Genomic DNA, 25,741 nt, shown 5'->3' with positions numbered 1-25,741 from the left:
CGGACTTGGGAAATCATTGGCATGGGAACGAACGCTCTGGGAGGAACCGCGGTCTACCAACGAAAAGCGGCTGCTCGTAGGCCTCTAGAGCTGCCCGCCAAACAGAGGTTAAGCAATTTTGACAGCGTCACACAGCGCGCATGTGTCAGAGGCCGGGCTGCCTGCCCCCGGACCAACACCACCGCCCTGCCTAGACCTCTCGAAAGTGGTTGGGTTCCAGGGTTTCTGTTATTTTAGTGGAGTGTTTGAGCGCTCACACACACAGAGACACAAGTAGACACACACACAGATGCTCGAGCGTCACCCCCATACACACCCCCGCTCACACACACTCGAGCATCACCCACACCCACAGACACAAACACACATGCACACTCACATGCACGGACGTTCAAGTGTCACCCCACACACACAGATGCACACTCACAGACACACACACAGATGCTCTAGCGTCACCACACACACACACACACACACACACACACAAAGAAGCACACACACAGACACATACACACTCAGACACTCGAGCGTCACCCCCACACACACTCACACCCGCACGCACACACACCGAGACACACACCGATGCTAGAGTGTCACCCCCAAACACACACACACACTCACAGGCACACACACCACCCTCCCATGATTGCATTACAGCTCCCTGTCTCCCCCCCCCCCCCCACCTCCATCTCTTTGATTTCATAGGTGTAGGAATCTTCTGCGGAAGAAACTCTCAAAAAGACATTCTCATGTATATAACCTGCTCCTTTGAAGGACCAGTACAACTCACTTCTGGGGCTGGGACTCAGGATATCACCCCCCCCACCCCCAGCACTAAATCCTTTCCATCCTTTCCCCAGAATCAGCATGCCTGAAGAATGATTGGGGGAGACTTCTCCCCACTCCCCAGCTCTTCTAAAAAAACATAATCTTGTACTAGAGACCCAGTCTCTCCCCATACCAGCAGGAGGTGGGCAAAGGTTCATTGATCCCCCTCAGACACTATTCCTCAGCCAATACTTCAACTCCATGCTGCTGCCCTCTGCCAAAAGGGAGCTGAAGGGTAGAAATGGGGCTGAGAGAGGGCCTGGATCTGCCCACTAGTCCCACCAGTATTCTCAGCTATTTAGAGGTTAGCTTGACTCCTGGTAGCCTAATGACATGTACTCCACTGGAGGCCCTGAAGCACATTCACATGGACATTCTCCTCCTGAATGAGACCAAGGGGGACAGAAGAAGTATTTGCTCCGTGAAAGCATGGGGAGGGGGCTCTCAAGTTCTTCTTGAAGAGTGAGGCTAGGCTAGTGCTAAAGGCACTAAAGGTCTTCACAAGACACTGGCTCACCAACCTTGTGGCGGTCAGGACCCCCCCCCCCCCAAAAGCCAACCAGGGAGATCAAGACAGTGGATCTAGTGACATCTGTTACCTTGAGTTAGGAGAAAGCACCGTCTATCAAGAAGAGTTCAGGAAAGGTGGTGCAAGGATCTGTGTTCAAGTCCTAGTTCTTCTGTCTGTTCTAACCTTGTCACTCCCCTTTTGGATACGGTTCCCTGATTTGTAAGGTAGGACTAATGGGCACTTCTGGAGCTAGGTCTATGATCCTATCAACTTATAACTTCTAATTGGCTGGTTTTTCTTTTCCTCTTAATTTTCCTGCTGTGTTTCAGAGCCAAAGGAAATTGGTAAGGGTGCAGTTGCTAAATGTCCCAAATATCCTAAAAATAAAGGGAGTCCCAAAACCCGAAGTGGTGAAGGGTGGGAGCCACGAAAGTTTGTTATTGCAGCTTGATCCGAGGGACTCCTCCCTCTCTCTGGCTGACAGCCCCTTCTGGTAGGAGGGGGGAGGAGGGCTATGGATGTGGAATGTTGCATATGCTTTGGAATGAGGCCCTGTCTGACAGGTTTTCCAGACCATTTTTTCTTTTGTTTTCTACCTCTATTTGAAAGAAAGCTCAGTGGGGACAAGGGGCTATTCCGAAATGAATGCGGTGTCAAAAAATAAAATGGTAGTAAACACAGCTGCCAAAGTGACCTTGGTGCAAACAGAAAGAAACCAGAACTTTGTGGGGCGACAAGCACAGGTGAGCAGGTGTGACTATTCAGAGTGCAATCTCAGCCTCAGCCACGAGGTGGCGTTCTGAGCCCAAGCTACCAGCCTATGCCTCTTCATCCCCCGCTGGGTTCACGGCTTCCAGCCTCACTTTAGCGCCTGCTCTCATGAAATGGAAGGTTCAAATGACCGCTGGATAATCATGCAACATTTCACCAGTTTCTCAGTTTGGCTTGGCCCCCTTCTCGTGAAGCTTCTCTCCTCATCTTTTCCTTGACCTAAAGACAAAGCCTTGGAATCAGAGACCCAGGTTTGGTTTCCCTCTCTGCTACGAGCTCCCTGGGTTACCTTGGGCAAGTCACCTTCAGCCCCTGAGCTTAAGATTCTTGACCTTTACAGACGAAGAAGTCAGACTTTGAGATCCCCTGCCCAGCAGCTTCTACTTTGGGCAGGGGGGATCTGGCTGCACGTGGCGGGGGGGTGATGTCGGAGAGAGCAAAGGGCAGTAACCCAGGCCTCCCTACCACTGCAAGACCCCTTCAGAATATTGAACTAATGAGGTTTGAGGGAACCCCAAAACTATGGGGGAGGGTCCGTGTCATCTGGAAAGAATTCATGGACTTGATCCACCTTCTAGTCAAGTGTCAAAAGTATATTTTGATGCTTATAAAGTGGGTGGAGCTCCTGAGTGAACTTGCAACCTAATGGGGGTGAGGCTAAAGCTTATATAGAAAAAGGTCAGTGAATGGTGTGCCAAGTATGCAATTAGGTGGTAGGTAGGGCTGGGTAGATTAAGGAGTGGCCAGTTCTTAAAGGAACAGGAAAATTTTGTATTTAGTGCTCTGGCGTTTTACTTAAGAGTTCACTAGGGGGCCACTAAAGGATGTGCTTTTAGGCATCACTAAGTGAACCTAAGGTCATGGCCATCCTGTCTGTTACTAATCAATGTCCTGTTAGATAAAATGGATTGGGGAGTGGATGTATATTTTGATTTCTGGAATGTGTTCGGTAACTGAGGGAGTCAGTGAGAGAGAGTTCTGTGGGTACAAGGGAAATGCTTGCAGGGTCAGCTTGTTACTGTAGCAGGGAGAGACAGTTTGCTTCACTGGGGCCCACTCATGAGTTATTACCAGAGATGTGGTCTTTGGGCCAGGGTCCAAACACCCCATCAGAACCTTAATCTTCATTGTTAGTGATGCTTCACAGTCTCCCATTGTGTATTTCTCTCTCTACTCCTGAAGCAATAGCTAACCACATAGGAGCAAGCTATTGCCACTCCCAACCCCAAGTCTCTCACACAACCCTCCCAGCACCACCCTGCCCCCACCCATCCCACTCCAACCCCACTCAGCCTTTCTAATGCACCCCCTGGGATCCCTGACCCACAGTGGATGAGTTTTCTTTCCATGTAGGGGCTCTTTCCATCACCTTGCTCTCACTGAGTCCCAGCTCCCCACCATGTCACTGACTTTTTGGTCTGCCTCAATAGCATTTGCTGAACCTTCAGGCACCCCCTAACCGTGCCGAATAGGTGTATTATATGTCCAAGTTATCCAGCTTCACTGGACCCTCACTACAATAAGGCAGTCTTTTATACCCCCTAATTGAGACCCACCTCACTCCCCACAACAGATGTTCCAAACCTTTTCTGTCCTCAAGCCTTTCACTCAGCCGAGAACCTCAACCCTTACTTTACTGTGAAAACTGAAACTACATAACAAGGGCACCTCCTTCTCTCATTCCGTTCACTGCAAAACCTCTTGATGTTAGAGCCCAGCCCATCTCCTCCCTTTGCTCATTTTCTGACAAAGAGGTGGCTGTTTCGCTTGCCCAGGTCAGCCTCTCTCCACACTGCCTGATCCCATTCCCTCTCATGTCCTCCAGCAGATGGCGCCCTCAGTCATTCCCAAGCCCTCAGATCTTCCTTCTAACCCCATCTTCAAATACGCCCAAGTCTCCAAGCTCGTCGAATGGGCATTCTCTTCTCTCACTCACTCTTCCATCCTTTTGGTTTCAGATCTTATCGAGGAACTGAACCTGCCCTCTATGAAGTTATCAGTGATCCTTTCGTTGTCTGAGTTGGTGGCTTTTTCTCAATCCCCATTCTTGTTGACCTCTCCAAAGCTTTGGATATGGTGGGCCATCCTTTCCTTCCAGATGCTCCTCTGAGTTGTTGTGACACCCAAAGGCTCCTGGTCCTCTTCCTACCATCTTTCTGACCTTTCCTTCAGCAATGTCCTTTGCTGGCTCAGCAGCCACATCATGCCTCCCCGCTGTGGAGGTTGCTCGAGGCATTCTCTGATTCCGACTCCCTGATTCAATAAGATCTAATGTCTCCCTTTCCGATAACTGAGCAGGTGTCATCGCTGTGCAGAAAGGTTTGTCCAAGCCCTAGTGTCATTGCTAATGCCCTCCCAACAGAGACATTTGCCTAAGGGTACTCCATCAAACATAGCTGGCTATAGTTAGGATAGCTTACTCTTTAGCCTAGAGGCAAACTGGTCCAGGTCCACAGGTGACTCTATCCCATTTTGTTGTTGTTCAGTCTCCTTTGTCACTGTATTTGGGGTTTTCTTGGCAAAGGACTAGAGTGGTTTGCCGTTTCCTTCTCCAGCTAATTTTATAGATGAGGAACGGAGGCAAACAGAGTGAAGTAACTTGCCCAGGGTCACACACTTGCTAGCTGTAAGTGTCCGAGGCCATATTTGAATGAGGAAGACTCTATCCACTGCACCACTTTAGTGGCCCCTGTTATTTTAGGAATTTGTAGATAAAGATTATTTTTAAAATCACCATAAGATGCTGTTGCACTGACATTCATGCATCCCTATTAAGAAAAAAAAAATCCCCTTATATTTGAACAGAGATTTAAGTCTCTGACCTAATTTAATTCTGTGTGATTTTCAGCTAACCCCCTGAACCCTCCATTTAGCCCTGAATGACAGGGAATGATATCAATAGACAGGAAGCCCAAAGTGGTCATGATCACTTGTGGAATTTCATGAGCAACAAATTCAGAAAGTAGCTTAGAGAAATAGTGAGAAAAGCCACGGGAGATACAAAGGCATCTGGATGGAGAAAGTGAGGGGAGCTCAGCCTTGCTTAGCTTTCCCCAGGTCTCAAAAGGCTGATGGCAAACACCAGCATCGGTCCAGATGTGTGCTGAAGCCAGACCCCTCTGCCCAGTTCCCAGTTCTGGTGCTCACACCAGAAGGCACCTGATCACCATCACGGGGATCTGAGGGAGCTCTGCCTCCAGCCCTCCTATTGCCTTCCACTGCTTGCATATTCCTGTCTGCCAGCTCCAAGCTTTTGCTAGCCCCAGTCTCTTCCAGGGCTGGGAGGGAATGTTAACTCTCCAGGACTACAGTTGCCAGAATGCCCAGCTCTAGTTCTGATCCGAATGTATCCAAATACCTAGTTTCGTAGAAATTCTGCTCCCTGGCTTCAATCTATCTTTCCAGCCTCGATGGGTAACCCCCCTTCCCCATATGCTGGAATTCAGCCAAATTGACCTCTCTGTTCCTTACCCAGGACCCTCCTTCCCAAATGCACAACCTCTTCTCCCCTCCACCCCTTAGAATCTCCCATTTCTTTCAAGACTCACTCAAGCCCCACCTTCTGCAGGAGGAGATCCTTCCTGGTCCTCCCCTCCCTGCCATGCCCTCCCCACAACTACTTTCTATTTATTCTCTTTAATTCAGTTTTGTATGCCCTGATATATGTCCTTGCTGTGTCCCCCGTCAGACTGTCAGCCCTTAGATTGCAAGGATTGTTTCCTGGCCTTTGAATTCTCAGCACTTAGTACTGGAGTGGTTGAGCTCTCCACCCTTTCAGCTTTGGACTCAACTGAATACACCAGAAATTAAAACAGCACATGCAGACTCCTGAGCAGCTGCTTAGAGGCTGGCACTCCCAATTGCCCAGTAGAAGCCTCAGATGCCCTTGGGATCTGACTGACAGAGATGTGACCACAGGGAGATGCCAGTGCCCACCCTAGAACCTCAGTCTCTGCCCCATCTAGAGCCCTCAGAATGCCCTGTACCAGCTCAGCAGCTGTCCTTACCCCAGGGCCTTATTCAGCCCTGGGGTAGCCATAACTGGCCCTGTTCCCTTCTTCCCTTCCCAGCCCCCCTCCAGGCACATACACAATACCCACTTTGTCTTTACTCCCACTTACTGCCACACCCTGCATCCTGCCTGGCTCCCTTGGGGGCTTCATGGAGGGGGAGATGCCTCCCTCCTCTAGGCTGTGAGGAAAGCCTCCAGAATACCCCTTCACTGTCTGCTGCCTTATTGGACTTTGGACAGTTTAATCATCTACCTTCCTCACCAGAGCTCTCTCTAACCACTGACACACTGTGTGACACCTCCTCCAATGGCCAGCATACTCTCTGCCACTCCCTATAATCTCTCAGTTCAAGGATTCTGGACCCCTCCCTGCCCCTGTCCAAATCCTGACCTTCATCCCCCACTGCCCACGTCTTGGTGACTTTATACCGGCTGTCACCCCAGGCCTGGGCACTCTCCCTCCTCACATCTGCCTCCTGGCTTCCCTGGCTTCTTCAAAGACTCTGCTAAAATCCCACCTTCCACAGGAAACTCTTCCCAGTCCTCCTTAATGCTGGTGCCTTCCGCTCTGAGACAACCACCAATTGACACTCTACTTACTTTGCGTGAGCCTAGTTGTTTGCATGTTGTCTCCACCTTAGGGTGTCTTTTGCCTTTCTTTGCATCCCCAGAGGACGTTGGGCCCATAGTAAGTATTTAAATGTTTGTTGACACAGGCCCCCTATCTCACCCAAATCAAAGGCAGGAAGAGGCTATGGCCTAACTGTGTGTGGAAAGCAGGAACCACTTCCTGACCACTTGCCAAGAGAACACTGGTGTGTAATGGTCACCAGTGTGCTTGCTCAGTGGTTTTCCTGCATCCCAGAACTGCTGCTGCATACTCACTGGCCATGTGGCAGTTCAGTCCACTTTGGGCCTGCCCTGCCACCTGTGTTGTAAGCACCCTAGCTCATGACACTAGTGACCCGGTTTAGGCAGCATCTCTCAAATGGACAGCTCTGGGAAAGCCAGATCCAGCAAACTCCCCACCCTCTTTCATTTCCTGTCCTTGCGAAGCATGTGGAGAACCAGAAAATCATAAGAGCACCCAAGTTGTTCCCAAAGATGGGTTACTGTGAGGCAATGACTTCTTTATGCTTCATGCCTGGCCTCAAGCACCTCACTTGCTCAGAGGTGGGAAAGCTGTGGCCCTGAGGCCACGTGTGGCCCTCTAGGTCTTTGGGTGTGGCCTTTTGACTGAGTCCAAGTTTTACCCCACCAGAATTAGGCTGCTGGTGGTGCAGTGGGTGGAGCTCTGAATGACCTCCATTCAGATCTGGCTCTGGGACCTCAATAAGCCATTCATCTGGGTTTGCCTCAGTTCCCTCAGCTGTAACATAGCACCTATGCTGCAAGATTGTTGTGAGGATCCAATGAGACAGTCTTTGTAAAGCACCCATCACAGTGCCAGGCATACAGCAGGTGCCTGGTCCCTTCACTTCCCTCCTCTGTCCTCACAGGACTTGAACTCAAGGCCATTCACCCTCTGGGCTGCCCTTCTCTGGACAATCTCCTGCTTATCAATGTCCCTTTAAAACATGCTACCCAGAACAGAGCCAAGCCCTCCAAGTAAAGTCAAAGCAGGACAGAGGAGGCCAACTCGCTTATGCCCTTCATCCTCAGAGCTCTGCCTCTCTGAATGAGGTCTGAAAAGTACTTGGCACAGGGCCTGGCCTAGAGTAGGCCCTTAATCACTACTTAGCTCCTTCTCCTTCCCAGTTAATGCAGCCCAAGGTTCCATTAGCTTTTCTGGCTTCTACTCACACCACTCCACACACGCATGGGCCCCTTACTCTCCCTCAGAACAGCTGCTACCTACCAATGCCCATCTCACTTTCCCTTTCAAAGCCTATTGGTTTGTATCCAAGTGTAAGACAACATTTATCACAATTGGACCTGCCAAGAGCCTTTTGGACCCTGACTCTCATTCACTGTATGAACTATCCCTCTTGGGAGACATTGGGTCATTGGTTTAGGGTCATTTTCAAATGTACAAGCCACTTATGCCTTCATCCAAGTCATTATGCCTTCATTCAAGTCATTAATAAAATGCTAGACTGAGCCCAGATCCTAGGGGACAGGGACCCACTCCACTGGAGACCTTCTGCCATGTGAGCATGGAGTCATTAAGAAGTATTCCTTATGTTTCCCAGTCCATCTGACTGTGTTCTTGTCTCATCTGTATCTCTACATTTTTCCACAAGAACCTTTGGCTAAAATCAGAATAAGCTGTGTCCACATCCCCACCTTCTATAAGTTTGGTGATCTTGCCAAGAAGGAAAAGATGGTGACATCTTCCACTTCTGTGGGGCAGCCATGGTATAGGAGCCACAGGATTGAAAGTTGGCCAGAGGGGGAGCCAGTGTGGCTCTTTGTAATCACTGCCTCCTTCTCTGTTTGGCCATCTTAATCTACAGAAGTTGCCTGCCCTTCATAAAGTGACTGTCCCTCCTAGCCCACACTGTCCCTGCTGCATACTGTCTTGGGAGTCTGAGGGACAGGGATCCAGGTTTCCATCCCTGGGGCTTGGGAGTGTCCATGCCTGACATTGCCCATATTTCCTGGTCTTGGTCCAGGGGATCAATCTTCAATGCCCCCTTCTCCAGAGTGTGGCTGCCCTGGTATCCACAGCCCTCATTCAGGATTTCAGAGTCTGAAGGAAGGCATAGTCCAAACAGTACTTTTCCCAGATTCTCCAAAGAACATCCCCCAGAGGGAACCATCCAGCCTTTCCATGAAGGACTGGAGGTGGAGGAAGAACCATGACACCAGGGGGAGCCCCCTCCACCCTGGAACAGCTTTCAAGATGAGGATGCTCTAACTGGCATCCAGCCTAAAATGCCTCTCCTGTAACTCCCCTCCCCTAAGCCCTTCCCAGGGCTCCTGGTTCTGCCCTTGAACAGAACAAAACTTAAAGCCAACTGCCATCTCACCCCAGAGTCTTCTCTTCTGGCCAGACATGCCCAGCTCCTCAAACCCTTCCCTATCCTGCCTGCCCTCCTGGGGACATGCCATCAGATGCTCTTGAAACTTCGTGCCCAGAACCAATCACAGTCTGGCATAGGGTTGGTTGGTGAACTGAGTTGGAAACACCTGAGACTCTGATCCTCACCCTTCCCACTTCTGAGAATAATCTTCTGACCCCACAGCCTCTGCTCCTGGGGGGCAGTGCCAAGACTTTTCAGTGTGGTCCCGCCCTTCTTCCAACCTCTGGCTCTGCTTTGTCTCTGCTTCCCCTCTGGTCAACTTTCAATCTTGTGGCTCCCACACCACGGCTGCCCCACAGAGGTGGAATCTTGCTTTGCTTGTGTGGAAATGGTTGTCACTGTACACAACAAGGGCACATGGCATGTCTTCAGCCCTGCTTCTTCTTGGCCAATCCAGGTTGGTGCTACTTGATCTCAAAGGGATGCAAACATTGCCCTTCTCTATGCCCCTTCCCAAGTCTAAGCCAGAAGAGCTTCATGGACAAGCCTTAGCTGTCCTGCCTCCTTGGGGCACCTGCAGGTATCTAGGACAGGCTCATCTCTCTGCGTCAGGAGGTGGCGGTCCAGGACTCCATTCACTCACCACGACCCCCGGGTCACTGGTCCTGTAATCCATTCCCATCTCCATTTTCAGAGTAGGAAACCGAGATCCAGAGGGGCAAAGAGACTTGCCCTATGGGTAGTACATAGGATTTGAATCCAGATCTCAACTAAAATCTTGAGCTTCCTAGCACCCCCTCTGGGAACTATGCTCCAGGACCCTCCCCTGCTACCAGTGACTTCTTCCTCTTTTAGACTTCAGATTATCTGTGGGAAACTGCCAGAAAGCAGGGCCCCTCTCTCCTAAAGATCACAGAGAAGGAGCTGGCAGAGACCTCAGAGAACATCACCATCATTTTATAGCTGAGCATACTTAGACAAGGCAGGTGAAGCGACCAAGGTGCCATTGGAAGTGATGGAGTTAGGATTTGAATCCAAGTCCCCCCGCCCCTGAGCCAGGGCTCACCCTACTGTGGAGCTGCCTCTCAGTCTCACCCCACACAATGTGACCCAGGCTAATTTTTCAAGCCGATCATGGTTTCCTTCCCTAACTCTATCCCTGTCTAGCTCTCCCTCATCCCCCACTTTGAGGCCAAGCTGGATGTCTCCCTCCTTTCCCTGACTTTCCCTGGCCCTTTCCTTTGCTCAGCTTGATGCCTAAAATGCCCTTTTCCTCCCAGACTTCCCATTCCCCCTCTCCCTGTCCTACTCCAGTCCCCCAGAGGATGACTTACTCTGGGGATGTGGACATTTTTGTTGTGGTTGTTCAGTCGTTTCAGTCACGTCTGACTCTTTGACATTTATAGAAACTTTGCTAACATCCAGAGGCTCTGACACACAGGACAGAAACAGAAACCAATTCATTTATTGAATTTATTTACTGCCCACTCTGACCCAGGCACAGAGTGTTCCGGGCTTCTGGGCGTCTATGGGAGGGAGGGGCCACAAGGGCTGCCCTGCTGGACAAGGGGGTGGGGTAGATGAGAGGAGATCTGCCTGCTGTGGGTGTCCATGGAAGCAGGACTAGGGCAGCCTGCAGGTATCCCCTGAGGGGTGCAGGGTCGGGGCCTAGTGAGGCTTTTAATGGTTGGACTTGGCCTGGATCCAAGGAACCATGTAAAGAAAAAATAAGACGATGGAGATGATGAGGAGCAACACATTCAGGATGATGGAACCAATGTTCAGCTGTTTGGAGGTGTTTCCATAGCTCAAGGCCTGATTCATGTCCCCAACCAGCTTCCGGTCCCGGGACTAGGGGTAGAAATAGACAGACATACACCAAGAGGCAGAGAGAGTGAGATTCTTGTAGGTGAGGACCCTGAAGCCTCAGTCTCCCCATCTACACCACAGGAGTGAGGATCAGGGCCCCCACCCCCATCCCAAGGGACAGAGGCAGAGGGGGAATTTGATCCGTCTGAGGAGCAGAGCCTGGAGTTCTGGGGAAAGGTCAGAGCCAGGAGAACAGCAAAAAGGATTAAACCTAGAAGGAAAAATGACTGTGAGCTGGCCTGCCCACCTCAAGCTGTGTCCATCGTAAGCTGAAGTTTCTTCAGGAGTCAGTCAGCCTTGCAATCAGAGTGGGCTGGGCAGCCTGTCAGCAGCCCTTCCTCAAGGTCCTGGCTGTTGGCTTCCAGCCACACCAAGCCAATTTGGCCAGAGCTCCCTGTCTCCCACCTCAGCTTAGGGATAGGGCCCTGGCATTGGTGGTTTTCTGCCCTGGCTCTTCTTCTTCTTGCTTCCTTCCAGGCATCCCCTTCCCCTTGGCTCTGCCCTGGCCTTCCTAGTCTCTTGTCCTCCTTTCTATGGGAATCTCATCCATTTCCAAGGGGTCCAAGACCACCACTCCAGGCCCCTGCCCCCAGTCTGCAGCACCAGTCTTGACCTGATTCCTGAATCCCAGACAGGCACTCTGCTGGCCTGCTGGATAGCTCCACCTAGCTGCCCTACCTGGGCGCTTCACCATTTTCCAGACCCCAGGCATAAAACCTATCAGCTCCGATTTCCCCTTCCCCCATATCCAGCCAAGGCCCTCTCCGTTCCTCTATCCTGCTCTCTCCATTTACGTGGTCATGCCTAGTTCAGGCTCACTCTGAACTCTCCCTCTCCCTGCCTTGCACCTGTGGCAGGTGGAGGTGCTGATCTTCAGATCTATGCTTAGGGACCCCAATGGCTCCCCACTGGTTATAAAACCAAGCCCAAACCTGTTAGCCTGACCTAGGGGCCTCACCCTGTTTTAATCTACCTTTTCAACTTTGCCTCTTCTTATTCCCCTGACAAGTGTCTCCCAAGACAAGTGGGCACAGAGAGACTGCAGGGCACAAGGGCAGCAAGCACACACATACATGCACACACGCGCACACCAATGCACATGCACATATGCACACACGCAGTGCACACACGCACACGCGTGCACACATTACGCACACTAATGCACACGCACACATGCATGCACACACATGTGCTCACACTAATGTACGCACACACCGCATGCACATATGCACACATGCGCACGCATGCACACATGTGTGCATACTAATGCAACGACGTATGCACACATGCACACATATGCAAGCACACACGCAGACACACATGCACGCAGACGTGCGCGCGCACACGCATGCACACCATAACCTGCTCCTTGACAACTCTCTCACTCTTCCCTGAATGTTCCTAACCTTTTGTTGTCTCTGTTCTTTTTCTCAGGCTGCCCTCTACCTGAATGTCCTCTTTCCTTCTGTACACCCCCATCTTCCCAAAGGTCACCTCAGGCACTGCCTCCATGGTGCTTTCCTCCACCCCATCTCCTCTGTTGGTCCCTCTCATGGCAACTGACTCCAGAACCAGCTTCGTTCTTCCACTGCAACCCTGTTCCCCCTTAAAGGCTGTCGGGGTGTGGTCCTTATCCTTGGCCATATGGGAGTTGGCCTTCCTGGAGGGTCTCAGAGGCCAGGACAGATGGATGTCCCATCTCTCCACCACTAACACTCTGTAGCAGCCAAATTTCCTGGGTCATGACCAGAATTTAGTGGGGCCTCAGAGGAAGAACTAAGGGCTGAGAAGAGGAGGAAAAGGGGTAGAAAGAAGAGGAAAGCACAGGGAGCAGGTGAAGGAAGGAACCTGAGGAGAGGGAAAGTGGGGTTGGGAGGAGAGGCAGAGAAGAGTGAGTGAGGGGGGATGAAGGAGAGGGAACGATTGGGGAGTAAAGAAGAGGGAAGGAAGCAGGGACAAGAAGGGGGAAGAAAGAAGAGAGGGAGAGGAGGAGGAAGGAGAGGAATGGGGGAGAAGAAAGGAAGTGCATGAGGAGGAAAAGAGGGAAGAAGGGGGAATAGAGGGGAAAGGAGGGACAGGAGCAGGAGAAGGAAGGAAGTGGATGAGGGGAAGAAGGGAGAGAAGGAGGAGCAGGAGCAGGGGGAGAAGGGGAAGAAGAGAGGAGGGAGAGAGGAGCAGGGAGAGTGAGAAGAGCAGGGGAGGGGGAAAGAAAGAAGGGGACGATGGGGAGACCTGAGGCAAGGTGACAGAGTCTGGTGGAGCCAGGGAAGTGGAAGGGGAGCGCACAGCCAAGGGGGATCCCTCTCTCTGGGAGCCAGCTGTCCCACCCCAGCTGCGCTGTACGGCTGCTGAAGCTACCTTGACCGAATAAACGAGCGCCACGAAGCTGAGACAGCAAGGGTTCCCCAACACCAGTATGTTGAAGAGGGAGAACAGCAGGTAGTCACGCGGAGGGGCTGAAGTGAGCCTCTTCTCTGGTCCTCCGTCCTGCATGGCGATGACAGTGTGGTCAGGCATGGCTCGGATTGGCTGCCTCACGCGGCGAACTTGAACAGCTTCACACGGGGGCACAGTACAGGGCTCCTTCCGAGACTGAAAAGCCTGGCAGCAACCGTGAGCGCAGCTGGGAAGTCTGGTGGTTCCTGTGAGTTAGAAAATATTTACGGGCGACCGCTGGATGCACGGACCAGGGCGCGGCTGGGGGGCCGGAGTTGGGAAGGTCTAGAGGAGTTTGCGGACTCCTCCTCCCTTCCAGCTACGCCAGTCCTTACCCTCTCTATCCCCCTTCTACTCAACCCCTCCTCCCCGCACGTTCCCCAGCCTCCAGGAGCCCCCGCCAGTCATGAGCGCTGCTCTCTGGTTAGAAACAGCTCCAGACGCCCCTACTTTCCCCAGTCACCCCAGGCCCGGTTCCTCTGTGCCTCGTCAAGGCGATGGCGCAGTCGATCACACCTGGTTCTAGGCCCGACCTGGAGGGCTGAGGCAATCCTCTGCCCTGCCTTGAATCCACGTTCCAAAGGTTCCACTGAGCCCTTATATAGCTCTTTAGCCCAGGAGTCATTCGGCAAATGACCCAGCCCCAGTGAGGACGTCGAGAAGATGGGGGTGGGGGTGGGGGAGGTAGGAGTGCAATTGCTAGGGACAAGCCCCTGCATTCCACGGGTCGCGCAACAGAGCGGGGAGCCAACGTCATCTGGGCTCCAGTCTCCACTTTCCTATGAAACTGTGAGGCGCTGGGCCACTCACTCATTGGACCCTCTGGGCTTCAGCTTCCCCTTGTGAAATGGAGGTGGGCTCTGTGAGGAATCCGCGGGCCTTCGTGTGTGTGCGTGTGTGTTTTGGCGGGGAGATCCAGACTTGTTATTTCTTCAGTGGAAGGAATTCTAGTGTGAAAATCTCCCCGGGAAGCAGGTGGACGATTCTACAGTAACTGAGGAGTCAGGGGACTTGCCTATGCAAGGGTTCCCTTTGAAAGGGATGTCTAAACAAATCAATTTCAAAATGGAGTGTCTTCCAAGCAAGCTCGAGCATCTTGGAGCTGGAACCTGAACTCTTAGTGAACTCCTCCATCCAACCTTGGAGCTCCACTGTATAAACAAACATGTCTTTGAGGAGTGCTTTGTTTGTTACCGAACCCTGCTGGCATCACCAAATAGCAGATGTGCAAGAAACTTCGAATGTCTTTTAGGAAAACACACGTGTTTGACTTTTAGATTTTTTCGAAGCACTGGAAATGTTCGAGAACCCTGTAGATTCTTAAAGCCGCCATCAGCATGCTCTGGGTGACTGGAATCTTCCGTAAAACTTCCATCTTGTCTCCTCAGGTTTGTGACCCATCATCTGCAGCCACACAGTTGCTTATGTGTCAGAAGCGACACTCTCACCCAGACCTTTCTGACTCCATCCTTTGGCAGCTTCTCATGTGGGCAATAAATGAGCCAAAGAAGGAGATGGCCAACCATGCCACTATCTTCAGAGAAGACCCCAGGTGGGGTCATGAAGAGTCAGACACAACTGGACAATACGTGGGCACTGAAAGCCCTGGACAGCCTGACCCCAGCCTTTTCCTTCTTACTGAAGACTGGCAGCATTTGTGCCCCTCCTTCCTTTGTGCTCCTCCTCCTTTGTACCCCAGCCATGTTGGCCATGATGGTGGAGATCAGCCAGATCTCTTCACCGACCACAGTGGAGCAGGAAGACTTAAGTTCCGATCTAACCTCTAATACTTCTTTGCTGGATGATCATGGGCATATCACTGAACTGCTGCCTGCCTGCCTGCCTCAGTTTCCTCAGCTGTAAAATGGGGATAATTATAGCACCTACCACCCAGGGTTGTCGTGAAGACCAAATGAGATCTTAGCACAGGCTTAGCACATAGCAGATGCTTACTGAATGCCTGCTGCTTTCTCCCCCCACCCCCACCCCAAATCACAGAAAGCAAAGGGCAGATGACAGAAATAACCAGATATTAAATGAATTGCAAAGATGCACCTATGCCATATGCTACTTAATAAATCATAAGTAAGTTTCTCCTTGATTGAATTGGAAGAGGCAAGACCATTGGCCAGGGAAATAAATGACCAATAAAAGCCCTTAATGGCTTTCTCTAGCTAAATCGGCCAAACCTGCAGTCAGACCCTAATTTGGGAGGTCAGGTTTAGAGCAGATTTTTGGAGCATGACTCTTATACCTATCCCAGAGGGCAGCTGGGCAGGAAGGAGAATTTCTCTCCTTCTCTCTCCCACATTGACTGTGGTGTCTCCCTCACATAATAGGAGAGGTTAGAAGTTTGGAGTAGATCAATTCAAGATCATTCATGCCACTGAGATGCACCCACTTTAGGGGTTGAGGGAGCAGATATACAGTCTCTGTAGAGACACATATAACAGAGGGGACCAGACCCTGAGAGTTCCATGAGCAACTCACCCAGGGAAGACACTGTGGGAGGATGGGGAGAAGGGGGAAGAAACGGTTGGGGGGAAGGGAGCTTGAGAGGGCTCCTCAGAGGAGAAAGAACATTGAGGCTCAGGAGTCCTGGAAGCTGGGTTGCTTTGGCCACATGAGTTCTCTACATGTATGTTTTACTACCAGTGTGCTCTAAGTGGATTCCACTCTTCCCACTGAAGCTGTGTTTATTTGTGAGAGTGTTTCCCAGCTATATAAAGCAGATGTTCTTCACTATTGTCTTTACCACGATAACCTTAGTAAATGTCTTTGCATGAGTTAATCATGTCTGGCTAATGTTTCCTGGGTAAACACACTGATGGGGGCTCAATATCTATAGAAATGGGAGAGAAGCCCTATAGGGTAGCCTAGAACCCAGAGAAGTAGTTTATCTACTTCCTGGCAAATGTAAAGGCAGAAGGGGTAAACCAGAGGGGATACTACATTAGGCATGATTCTCCTTTATATGCTAAACTTTTTGGTCAAACTGGTCTCCTTCCTGTACCTCAAAGGAAGCACTTCACTCCCCATCTCCATGGCTACCCCATTACTCCTGCCTCTCGTAATCCCTTGTTTCAAGGGTAATCTCATGTGCCATCTCCGACACAACACCTTTCCCCTATCATCTGGCTCACTCCCTCACCAAGACCTGACACACTCCTCAGGACACAGGCTGGCCATCTTTTGCAACAGGCAAGTTATTATCAAATGAGATAATCTTTGTCAAGTGCTTGGCACAATGGCTGGCACATCATGGGTGCTTAATAAATGGTCCTTCCCTTGTTTCCTTCCAGCCATGGTTGTGGTAGGAGAGTTGGAATACTCCCTGTTCCCCATTGCTGTTTCCAGACTCTACCTCTACTGCCCCCTTCAGTTGTTGTTTGTCCTTCATTTTTTAAGAGGACCAATGACACCACAGGGTGATGACTTGATTCATGGTGTCCACCTGGCACTCAGCTCTCACCTGTGTTCAATTAAGCTAAGTTGGGTTCAGATTCGGATTCGCACTGGCAATAAAGCACACTCCTGAGAGAACATGGTTTTTATTGAAAGACAGGGAAGATACTCTAACAAACACAGTTAATACAACAAAGACAAAGATACAAACAACATAGATTCATCACCTCTCGGGGGAACTCCAGCACTTAATCCTCTCAAAGCTGAGGGAAGTCCCGGTTTACACAGCCCAGCTCGATCAAGGCCCAAAAGGGAAACTGATCCCAGGAAGCTTCCTCTCCATAGTGAGATCCCCACTAACTTGTTCCACATGGGGACTTTCATAGCTTCCTCAACAAGGAGGGCCTACTGCTAACTGTCCCGGATGTTCACCTCCATAAGGGGCAGCCACTCCCCTCAGGAGGGGAAGATCTTGTCAATCGTTTTGTTTTTGAGAACTAGCTAGGTCCTCAAGAAGCAGTTTTGGAATTTCCTGTCCATTATCTTAAGAGTTACCTGTTCTTTTGGGCCCATTAACAAGAGAGGAGTGTCTGAGAGGTCCATTCTTAAGGTTTATCAGTTGGAGAGGTATGTCTGATTATTTGTTCCAAGCTGGAAAGTCTAAGGTCTTTGCAAGAAAGAAAGGGGGAAAGGAATGTCAGATATTCCAAACCAGAGAGTCTTGCAGGGAGGGGGGATGGGGAGAAGGAGGAAAAGCTGGGCTTACACCATAATATGGAAGATCTTCTATAATGATTTATCATTCAACCTGAGGCTCTAAGAAGTGGTAGCATGGCCAGTGGCCACATCCCGATAAACCGTCTTGGCAGACCTCATTCAGAGACCTCTTGTTAGAGGCAGATTGGACTCTCTTAGTTCAGATTTGATGTCCAGCCAAAGGAGGTCCTCACAAGTCATTGAACAGTTAACAAAAGACTTTGCTTTCCTGGCAAGGAAAGATGTGCCACACAAGGACATAAGGACAGCCTCTCCAGACACATCCTCCCTCGACTCCATATGGAAATGGACCTGGTCAACAGGGCAGGTGATGGGGACTTGGAAATGAGAGCAAACTTTGGCTGTGTTCCTCAGAAATCCACCAAGCAAAGAGGCCCTGATTCCCCACAGGTGGGGTGTTTGGAGCTGTTAGGTGACCATGAAATGCCATCAAGGCCATTGCCCCAGTCACATCCCAAGGGCAGCTTTGTTACCTTTTAGGGGAAAGTATGGTAATTCTTATGCCTCAGAAATTGGGAACCCTGGACCTATCACATACCACCCCAGAGTGGCCAAGACCTAAGGATCTTCTAGAGACACCCCTGCTGGCTGCCTATTGACCTAGAAAACCATAAATTAACATGATCTGTGTTGTATTATATTAGCGTTTATTTTGTTAAACTTTTTCCCATTCCATTTTCATTTGGTTTGGCAGTTTTGCAGCCAGCCCAGAGCCAGGGAATGTGTTTGATTCCTCTGTTCTCAAGGACCTTCCATCACTTAAGTGCTTTTGAAGATTTTACTGGACAATCTTCCTGGCAGAGGCAGTATCAGAGGGAAAAGAAAGAGAAAAGAAATGACTACACTTCCCTCTAGAGTCAGGAAAAAGAAAAAGAATGAAAAAAGTGTGGAGGACGAAAGTCAGTTATCTTGGCTTTTTCTCCCCTTTTGAGAGGTGCGAATGTCAGATATCTATGCTCTGGTCCATGTGGTGGGTGATGATGAATTTACACAAGTGCACTGTGGGTCTTTAAGCAAGGCACCAGGAATCTCAAGAAGCAATTACTCTTCCTCAGGGTCATGCGCAGGCAAATGACTAAGGGGTCCCAAGCCACTTACACGCAACTTGTTCCAGGATCTAAGTTGATACTGTTACATTTGAAAATTAAGATAAACTGAGACCCAAAGGTCTAAGCATGATCAATTTGTTAGTTAAGTTAGCAGTAACCAATAAGTTGGGTCAATGGCCTCTCAAGCACCAAAGACCTCAAAGTAGGGCTCACCAGCCTTAATATAGTTTTGGGAAATACAGAGTTGGGTAGTTGAGGAAGACAACTCTATTGATTACATGGTAGACTGTTATCATGGGGGACAGTGCAGGGCAGAGGACAGCATGATTGGTTATTTTAAAGAATCATCCCTCTCTGACAATTAAGGAATGTGAATTGTTTTATGCGACCCATCAGCATTTTGCAGGCCTTGTTAGTGGACCTGAATTAGTGGACTCCATGGCACCTAGAAGTGTTTGTTAGGGAGACTAGACCTGCCTTAACTGTACAAGTACAAGCAAGGATGGACAATATACCATGTGGAAATCCACCAGATCAGCTTATAGACTTTTGAAAATAAGGTATGGTAGATAACAGGTTTTCTTTTAATTATGCCTCTAAACTAACTCAGAGGGAAAATGGGACAGTACCACAGAATAGGATCAATTTTCAAATGAAACAGAATCCATTTAATTTCTTCAATCCTAAGGTTCTCCCAACACTGATACCTCTTCTGTCTCCTCCCCCACACTGGTACGGGACCTCATCACCTCATCACCTCAGCCCCTCCCCATGTGATGATTCGACCTTCCTCAAAGAAACTCCTTAGCATGCCCCAGTAAGATTTCTATTGAAGGACTTTCTCTCAGTGAAGGAATACCCATTCTCAGAACTCTGTGTCCTCCTGAACCACCTCCAGATGTGTACCTCCTTAGTGGTGAGTGGTCCCTGATGAGGGTACCGTAAGTGCTGGCTCTGGTAAGCCAATGGATGCCCCGTTAGGGAAGTTGTTATTGGCCTGGGAATAGGGGAAGCTTTCCATTCAGAAGGGGATGACTAAGAATAGAGGTCTAAGAGGACCTTGACAGAGATATAAGGGGGGAAACCATGGTGGTTCTTAAGAAACCACTTTCATAAGAAATAGTAAGGGTGGGTAAAGCTAATGAAGCAACAAGACAAACTTTTGGTTAGGCTTTTAATGGGACATAAGGAGGAAAAAATTCAGATTATTTCATTCTCTCTGCCTTCACAACCCTGGCCAGGTTGAAGATTGTAGATGTCAATAGAATTTTGAATGCAGTCCAGATGGGACTGGTCTCTAACCTGGGAATGGCCAGAGTGAAAGAGAGAAGGCCAGAGACAGGTATTTCAGGACACAAAGTAGTGGGATAATGTATTTCAGAGTGAGGAAAATACTTGCATGCAAGGAAACCCCCACCCCACCCCAAGCAGGAGGGATTAGCATGTTGGGGTACAGGTAGTGCTTATATCCAGAAGTGGACTGAGCTATGACATAATCATTCTTAGGTCTTGAGTAGCCGTTTCCCATGGCAGGCTCAGGCGTGGACAATGCAGGTAATCCTGGGTCCTGTGAGAACAGTCTCCAAGTTGATTGTCTCACAGAGGAGTGCAATACCTGGTTCAGTTCACTTAGCTGTTACAAGGAACAGGGATTGTGAGCAAGTCAAACAAGGTGATGGATGGCCCTCAGGTCCCTGAGAAATAGGGAGCAGTGAGCACCTAGTGCTGGTCAAAGCAGTACGCTTTGCCAGAGGCTGAGATCATCCAGAGCACAAAGGATTGTTGTTATGCCAAGTTCAGGGCACATCCTGCTGGCTGGGCCTTAGCTCTGGGAAACAGGAGGCCTCCAAAATATTATGACACAGAGATGAAGACAGTCAAGATAAGGAAGGTAATCTTTTTTCAGGCTTGTAGAAATTTATGGTATTACAAACTAATTAGATGTTAAAAATTTTAACTGAAATATCTTTAGTGTAAATTTTCAAGTTACGGTTTAAAAATTTTCGTAACTGTTAAAATATCTTAGTGGGTTTTTGGAAGCTTGCAGCTCGAATTCAGATTAAACACAGACAACCTCTATCGCCTTCCTAGAGGGCAAGAATTGGTACTGTATCAGGAAATCTGTACCAGAGAGATTCAGTAGAAAGTCAGACAAGAATATGATTGAGACACAAGAAGAGATGAACTTAAGAAAATAGTGAAGGTAAAGAGAAGCGGGGAACCCACGTATAAAATGAAAGGTTTGCTTCAAAGTTAGACTTTCACTAGAAGATATAAAAATAAAGGAGGGGGAAGTTGTAGCAAATAAGGATGAGAGGAGAATGGGTTGAATGCTAAAAAAGAATTGGAGTCTGTACACTAATAGTGTGAATGGAGGGTTTGAAAATAAAGGGTTTGGAGTTTAGAAAGAAGTTTGACAAGGGTTTGGCGCCATTGAGATGAGCCATGTGGAGCCTCTCCCTGTCCTTCCACCTTGACAACAGAGAAGCCTTGGGAAAAGCTGAGACATACACTTCTTCAAGTATCCAGGTGGGTTAGGGTTCGAGTTAAGCATTTAGGGTTAGGGTTGGAAGGAAAGTGTGGGAGAGAAGAGGTATTAGACTGATCATTAGACTGAAGGTCTACAGAACTGTGGTGCTGACCTCATTGCTGTATGCCAGTTCAGGACAGTCTACCAGCACCATGACAGGAGACCAAATTGCTTCCATTGGAATTGTCTTAGGAAGATTCTGAAGATCACTTGGCAGGATGATCAACTACCAGACACCGAGGTCCTTTCTCAAACTAAGCCACAAAGCATTCAAATTCTACTTCAGAGAGCACAACTCCAACGAGCTGGCTGCAGTGTTTGAATGCCAAACTTAAACGTCTAAAGGACTATTTTACAGATATTCTGCACAAGGAAGGTGCTCCCTTGGTGGTCAGAAGAAGTGGCACAAGAACACTCTCAAGGTCTCCATGAAGAACTTTGGAATCAATTGTATTACCTGGATGACACTGGCACAGGACCATTCAGTATGATATGCCCACATCAGAGAAAGTACTGTGCTCTATGAGCACAGCAGAACTGAAGTAGCTCAAAAGAAAGGCCAGATGTGCAAATTCAGAGAATCGACCTCAAATGTTCTATTTGGACTATTTGTGCCTGACCTGTGGTAGAGCATTCCAAGCTCATATTGGTCTGGTCAGCCACAGTTGGACACACTGAAACTTGACTTTAGCATAGTGATGTCATTTTGGTCCTCTGCAAGAATGAAGGACAACAACCAACCATCCAGGTGAGATTAAGGTAAGAACACAAAGGTATTGACTTGTCTCATTGGTGATTTTAAAGGAACCTAAAAAGTGTATAGAAAGGTGAAAGTGCCACCAGGAATCTTTGAAAATGAGCTAATTAGAAGGATTCTGGGAAGATGGCAGAATAAGGCAGAAAATTACCCAGCCCTGTCAAATTTTCCACAAATAATTTAAAATAATGCCTCAAAGTGAACTTTAGCATGGCAGAAATAATTAAAAGTCAGGCTAAAGCAGTTATCCAGCCCAAGACAACTTGGGAGGACAGTTAGGAAAGACCTGAGCTCCTGGGGTGGTGGTCTGGCCTGACTGGAGTGCAGATATCTCTGAGCAGAATCAACTAACAACAAGGCCTGGGGGCAGCTGTGTTGGTGGCAGCCTCAGCTTCAGGAACTTTCCCCCCATGGACAGTATGAAAATTAGACTGCTGTACAGGGAAAGATTGCAGGGCCTTTCACTGGCACTGGACAAGGGGCACAGGTACCCTGAACAGACGTGGTGTGACTTTAGATGACGAGGAAAAAGAACACATTGGCGAGTATGACCACAGGGAGCTGGGACCTGCTGGCTGCAGTCACTTGCAACAAAATCAAGTCCTTGGTTTCAGTACCAGGGCAGATGGATGAGCTGAAGCTTGCAGCTACAGTAGGGACCACAGAGAGTGTTTGTGGTAAGTGTTGCTGGGGCCCTGGTTGTGCCTGGAATGCCTAAGGGTGGACTCCCAGATACAACTCAGAAAACAATAGCATGAAAAATCTGAAGCTCAAGACTCCAACATAAAGTTAACAGCTAAGAAACAAGCTGCTGAATGAGTAATGACTGCACTGTCCAGTTTGCTCTCCTGGCCCCAGAGCCAAGGCCCCCACCCAGGAATTATGGAGTCGGTGGTCTTCTCTGCCCATCCCTCAAGGCTCTGTCACATGATAGTCATGCAATCTGGAACTCAGCTCACTGGAAGAACTTGGAAGGACGCCCATTCTCTAGGCCTGTGGGGTCAAACTCCAATAGTAATGGAGGCCACTAAGCTATACATAAGGGGGAAAGGAATAAGCATTTATGAAGTGCCTGCTATGTGCCAGGTACTCTGCTAAGCACTATACAAATATGATCTTATTTGATCCTCACAACAGCCCTTCAAGGAAGGTGCTACTATTATCCCCACTTTATGGTTGAGGAAACTGGGGCACTGGGGCACACAGCTAGGAGGAGTCTAGGGCCAAATTTGAATTCAGTCCTTCCTGACTTCAAGCCCAACAATCTTATCTTCTGCACCACCTAGCCTCTGAGGCCCAGTAACTAGCAGCTGCTTTTCAAAAGTGAGTAGCTGCTTCAGGGTACAGGGAGCTCCAGATGCTGCCTAATGGTCATTGATCCTGGCTGCATCTCAGTACCCGCCAAAGGCTGTACTCAGCCTGGTCTTTGTGGACTGAGGCCTCTGGAAATAAGAGCCTGGCAGGGTCCTAAGGGCCCAAGAGCACATACTGATGGACATGCTGCTTTGGCTCTTTCTGAGCTGGAGCCTGTTTGGGGCCCCAGGGGAAGAGGGTGATTTACAAGGAACTTGACAAATAGGTCCCATCAGCACAGCCAGGTGAGGCAGGCTGGTTCTTTCCAATCTGAAGAGGCCAGTGAGTAGTTTTCCGCACCTCCTGCCTTCCCCCAAATCTGACTGAGGGGCCTAGACCCCAGGCTTTCTTCAGGTGGATTTCTCATTCCTTGTTCTTCAGCCGACCCATACTCTCTGCTGTAGGGCCCCGACTGCCAGCATGACTGTATCTGTTTGGGTCGATGTGATATCATCTGAAAGGGAGGTTTCTTTCAGGTCTTGACCTACTGTAACATGGTAACGTGGTAACATGGGCTTGAGGGGGACAGTGAAGGCACACTGACTCCTTCCCAGCCACAGGAATACAGGCAAGACCATTGGCAGGGTTGAAAGTCCCAGCCTCTCACCCTGCCTACCTGGCCAGCAACACTGTCAAGGTCACAAACAGCATAATGACAGTGTCCAGCTGCCCTTGGCACAGGTCTCACAGGGCCATGGTGAGCACAGAGGGTATGACAAAATGCCCCAACTTTCTGCATCTCCATTCCTAGGAAAGAAATCTCTTTCACCCTTACCCCCACCCTATCCCCAGACCCAGCATGGTATTCAAGGCATGAGATGGTTCGGATAACTCTAAGGATTCTCATTTGGCCTTACCCATGATCGTATGCCTAGAGGTATTGAAAAGTCCTGCACAGATACTAGGCCCATAACATCCCTTCCATCCGTGGTCTGCCCTTGGTGTCCTCTCCTGAATGATCCAAATGGGGCAAGGGCTTCAGAAGCTGCATCAGGCTGGGGTAAGGCTGAAAGGCCCCAGCACCCAGGGTCCTGGTCTGAATTTCTGTCTACACTTTTCCTAGCCCATCATGGGCTGGCCATCAATTGCTTTCTTATCAACTCTATGTTTCAGGATTTAGAACATCAGAATCCCAATATTTCAGAAAAGAGGCTCCTCATGGAGGGTTATCATTGCCCTCTGTCTACCTGGTAAACTAAAGGATAGAGGGCCTCTTTCCATCACCCTCAGCTCCAAATGGTAGAGGAAGGCCCAATGCCAACACACTCTTAATTCTGCTTTGATGTTGGGACAAAATGAGGCCCCAAGAAGTCATTGAACAGTTAAAAGGAGGCCCCGAGAAGTCATTGAACAGTTAAAAGGAGATTGTAAGGGTAATGTGAACCTTCGGTTCTCTGGGCACAGCCCCCTTTCTCTTCATGGACATGAATCTGGTCACTCAGCTTAGATATAGTGACTCCATCATGTCCTCGTGGTGGGGAGTTTCTATGTTCTTTGGTAATCAAGGAACTGCATCTGGAGAGGGAGGGGCCAGTCAAGTCTCAGGGACAGCTTTGTGACCTTTAAGGGGTTGAAGCTGAAACACATCAAGGGGTTTCCCATAGGCTTTTCTTTAGACATAAACTGGGTGCCTGGACATGGAAGGCAAGAAAGTTAGCAAATTACAATGCACTAAATAGGAACTTTTGCACATGTTGGTAAATTCAGAAATTAGTAGACATTTATTAAGAAACTATGGCAATCCTCTTCAGTGTTAAAGTGATTTTAAATGTCAAAGAATTTGTATAGCACACTAGGAAAAAACAGCCAAAAGAACTACTGTTTAATTCACATTTAATCGTTTTAATTACAACTGATGTGACGTTTACTATTAATTGAATCAGCAATTGTAGTCTCAGCATCACTATTCTAAATTGTGTGGTTAGGGAGCTTTGTAAAGATTTTTTTTTAGGCAGTCCGGGTTAAGTGACTTGCCCAGGGTCACACATCTAGTAATGTAAAGGATTTTTTAAACTAGTTCACTTTGTATAATTAAAAATTTCCACGAGACACTGTTTTTCAGTAGGTCTTCTGAATCTCAATTAGATAACATGCCCTGTTACAATTGATTATGGGGTATGATTGTCTGAACTGTCATGAAACCAATAGTCCACTATTCAAGGGGAATGTTGCACCACCCACAGAGACTACAGTCTGAAAATTGCTACAGGTGGATGTCTATGCCTGGGATGATCGAGGGGACAACCCTGGTGTAGACGAAGGTAGGATCCTCTTGACTCAGTTTAACGGGAAAATGTTCTCACCTAATTCTGAGCTTTGCTATGGTACTCTGTGAATAACATGGAAACTTTGCTCTGTCAGAAATGGCTCTCACCTTGAATCAAAGTTAAAGGAGTTTTCCGCATGTTGTAGCTGATGCCCTCTAGGGAACAGTCATAACTGTGTCCTTCCTTTTCCTCTCACAGCAAATTTCTATA

At 49.0% G+C, this 25,741-nt stretch overlaps 1 protein-coding gene across 1 annotated transcript; it reads right to left on the bottom strand.

Moving 5' to 3' along the window:
- Window positions 1–10,533: 10,533 nt before the first annotated feature.
- LOC118854269 (interferon-induced transmembrane protein 3-like) lies at window positions 10,534–13,635 on the bottom strand. Its single transcript, XM_036764626.1, has 2 exons — window positions 13,316–13,635; window positions 10,534–10,939 (listed from the first exon to the last, which is right to left on the bottom strand). Exons 1-2 carry the CDS (start codon window positions 13,472–13,474, stop codon window positions 10,769–10,771), a joined length of 330 nt encoding a protein of 109 aa, XP_036620521.1. The 5' UTR covers window positions 13,475–13,635; the 3' UTR covers window positions 10,534–10,768.
- Window positions 13,636–25,741: the final 12,106 nt, after the last annotated feature.

The sequence above is a fragment of the Trichosurus vulpecula genome, chromosome 6, assembly GCF_011100635.1.
Source record: "Trichosurus vulpecula isolate mTriVul1 chromosome 6, mTriVul1.pri, whole genome shotgun sequence".
Taxonomy (NCBI): Eukaryota; Metazoa; Chordata; class Mammalia; order Diprotodontia; family Phalangeridae; genus Trichosurus; species Trichosurus vulpecula.
Note: the sequence above shows the minus strand (reverse complement) of the source record. Positions and strands in the feature narration are given on the sequence as shown.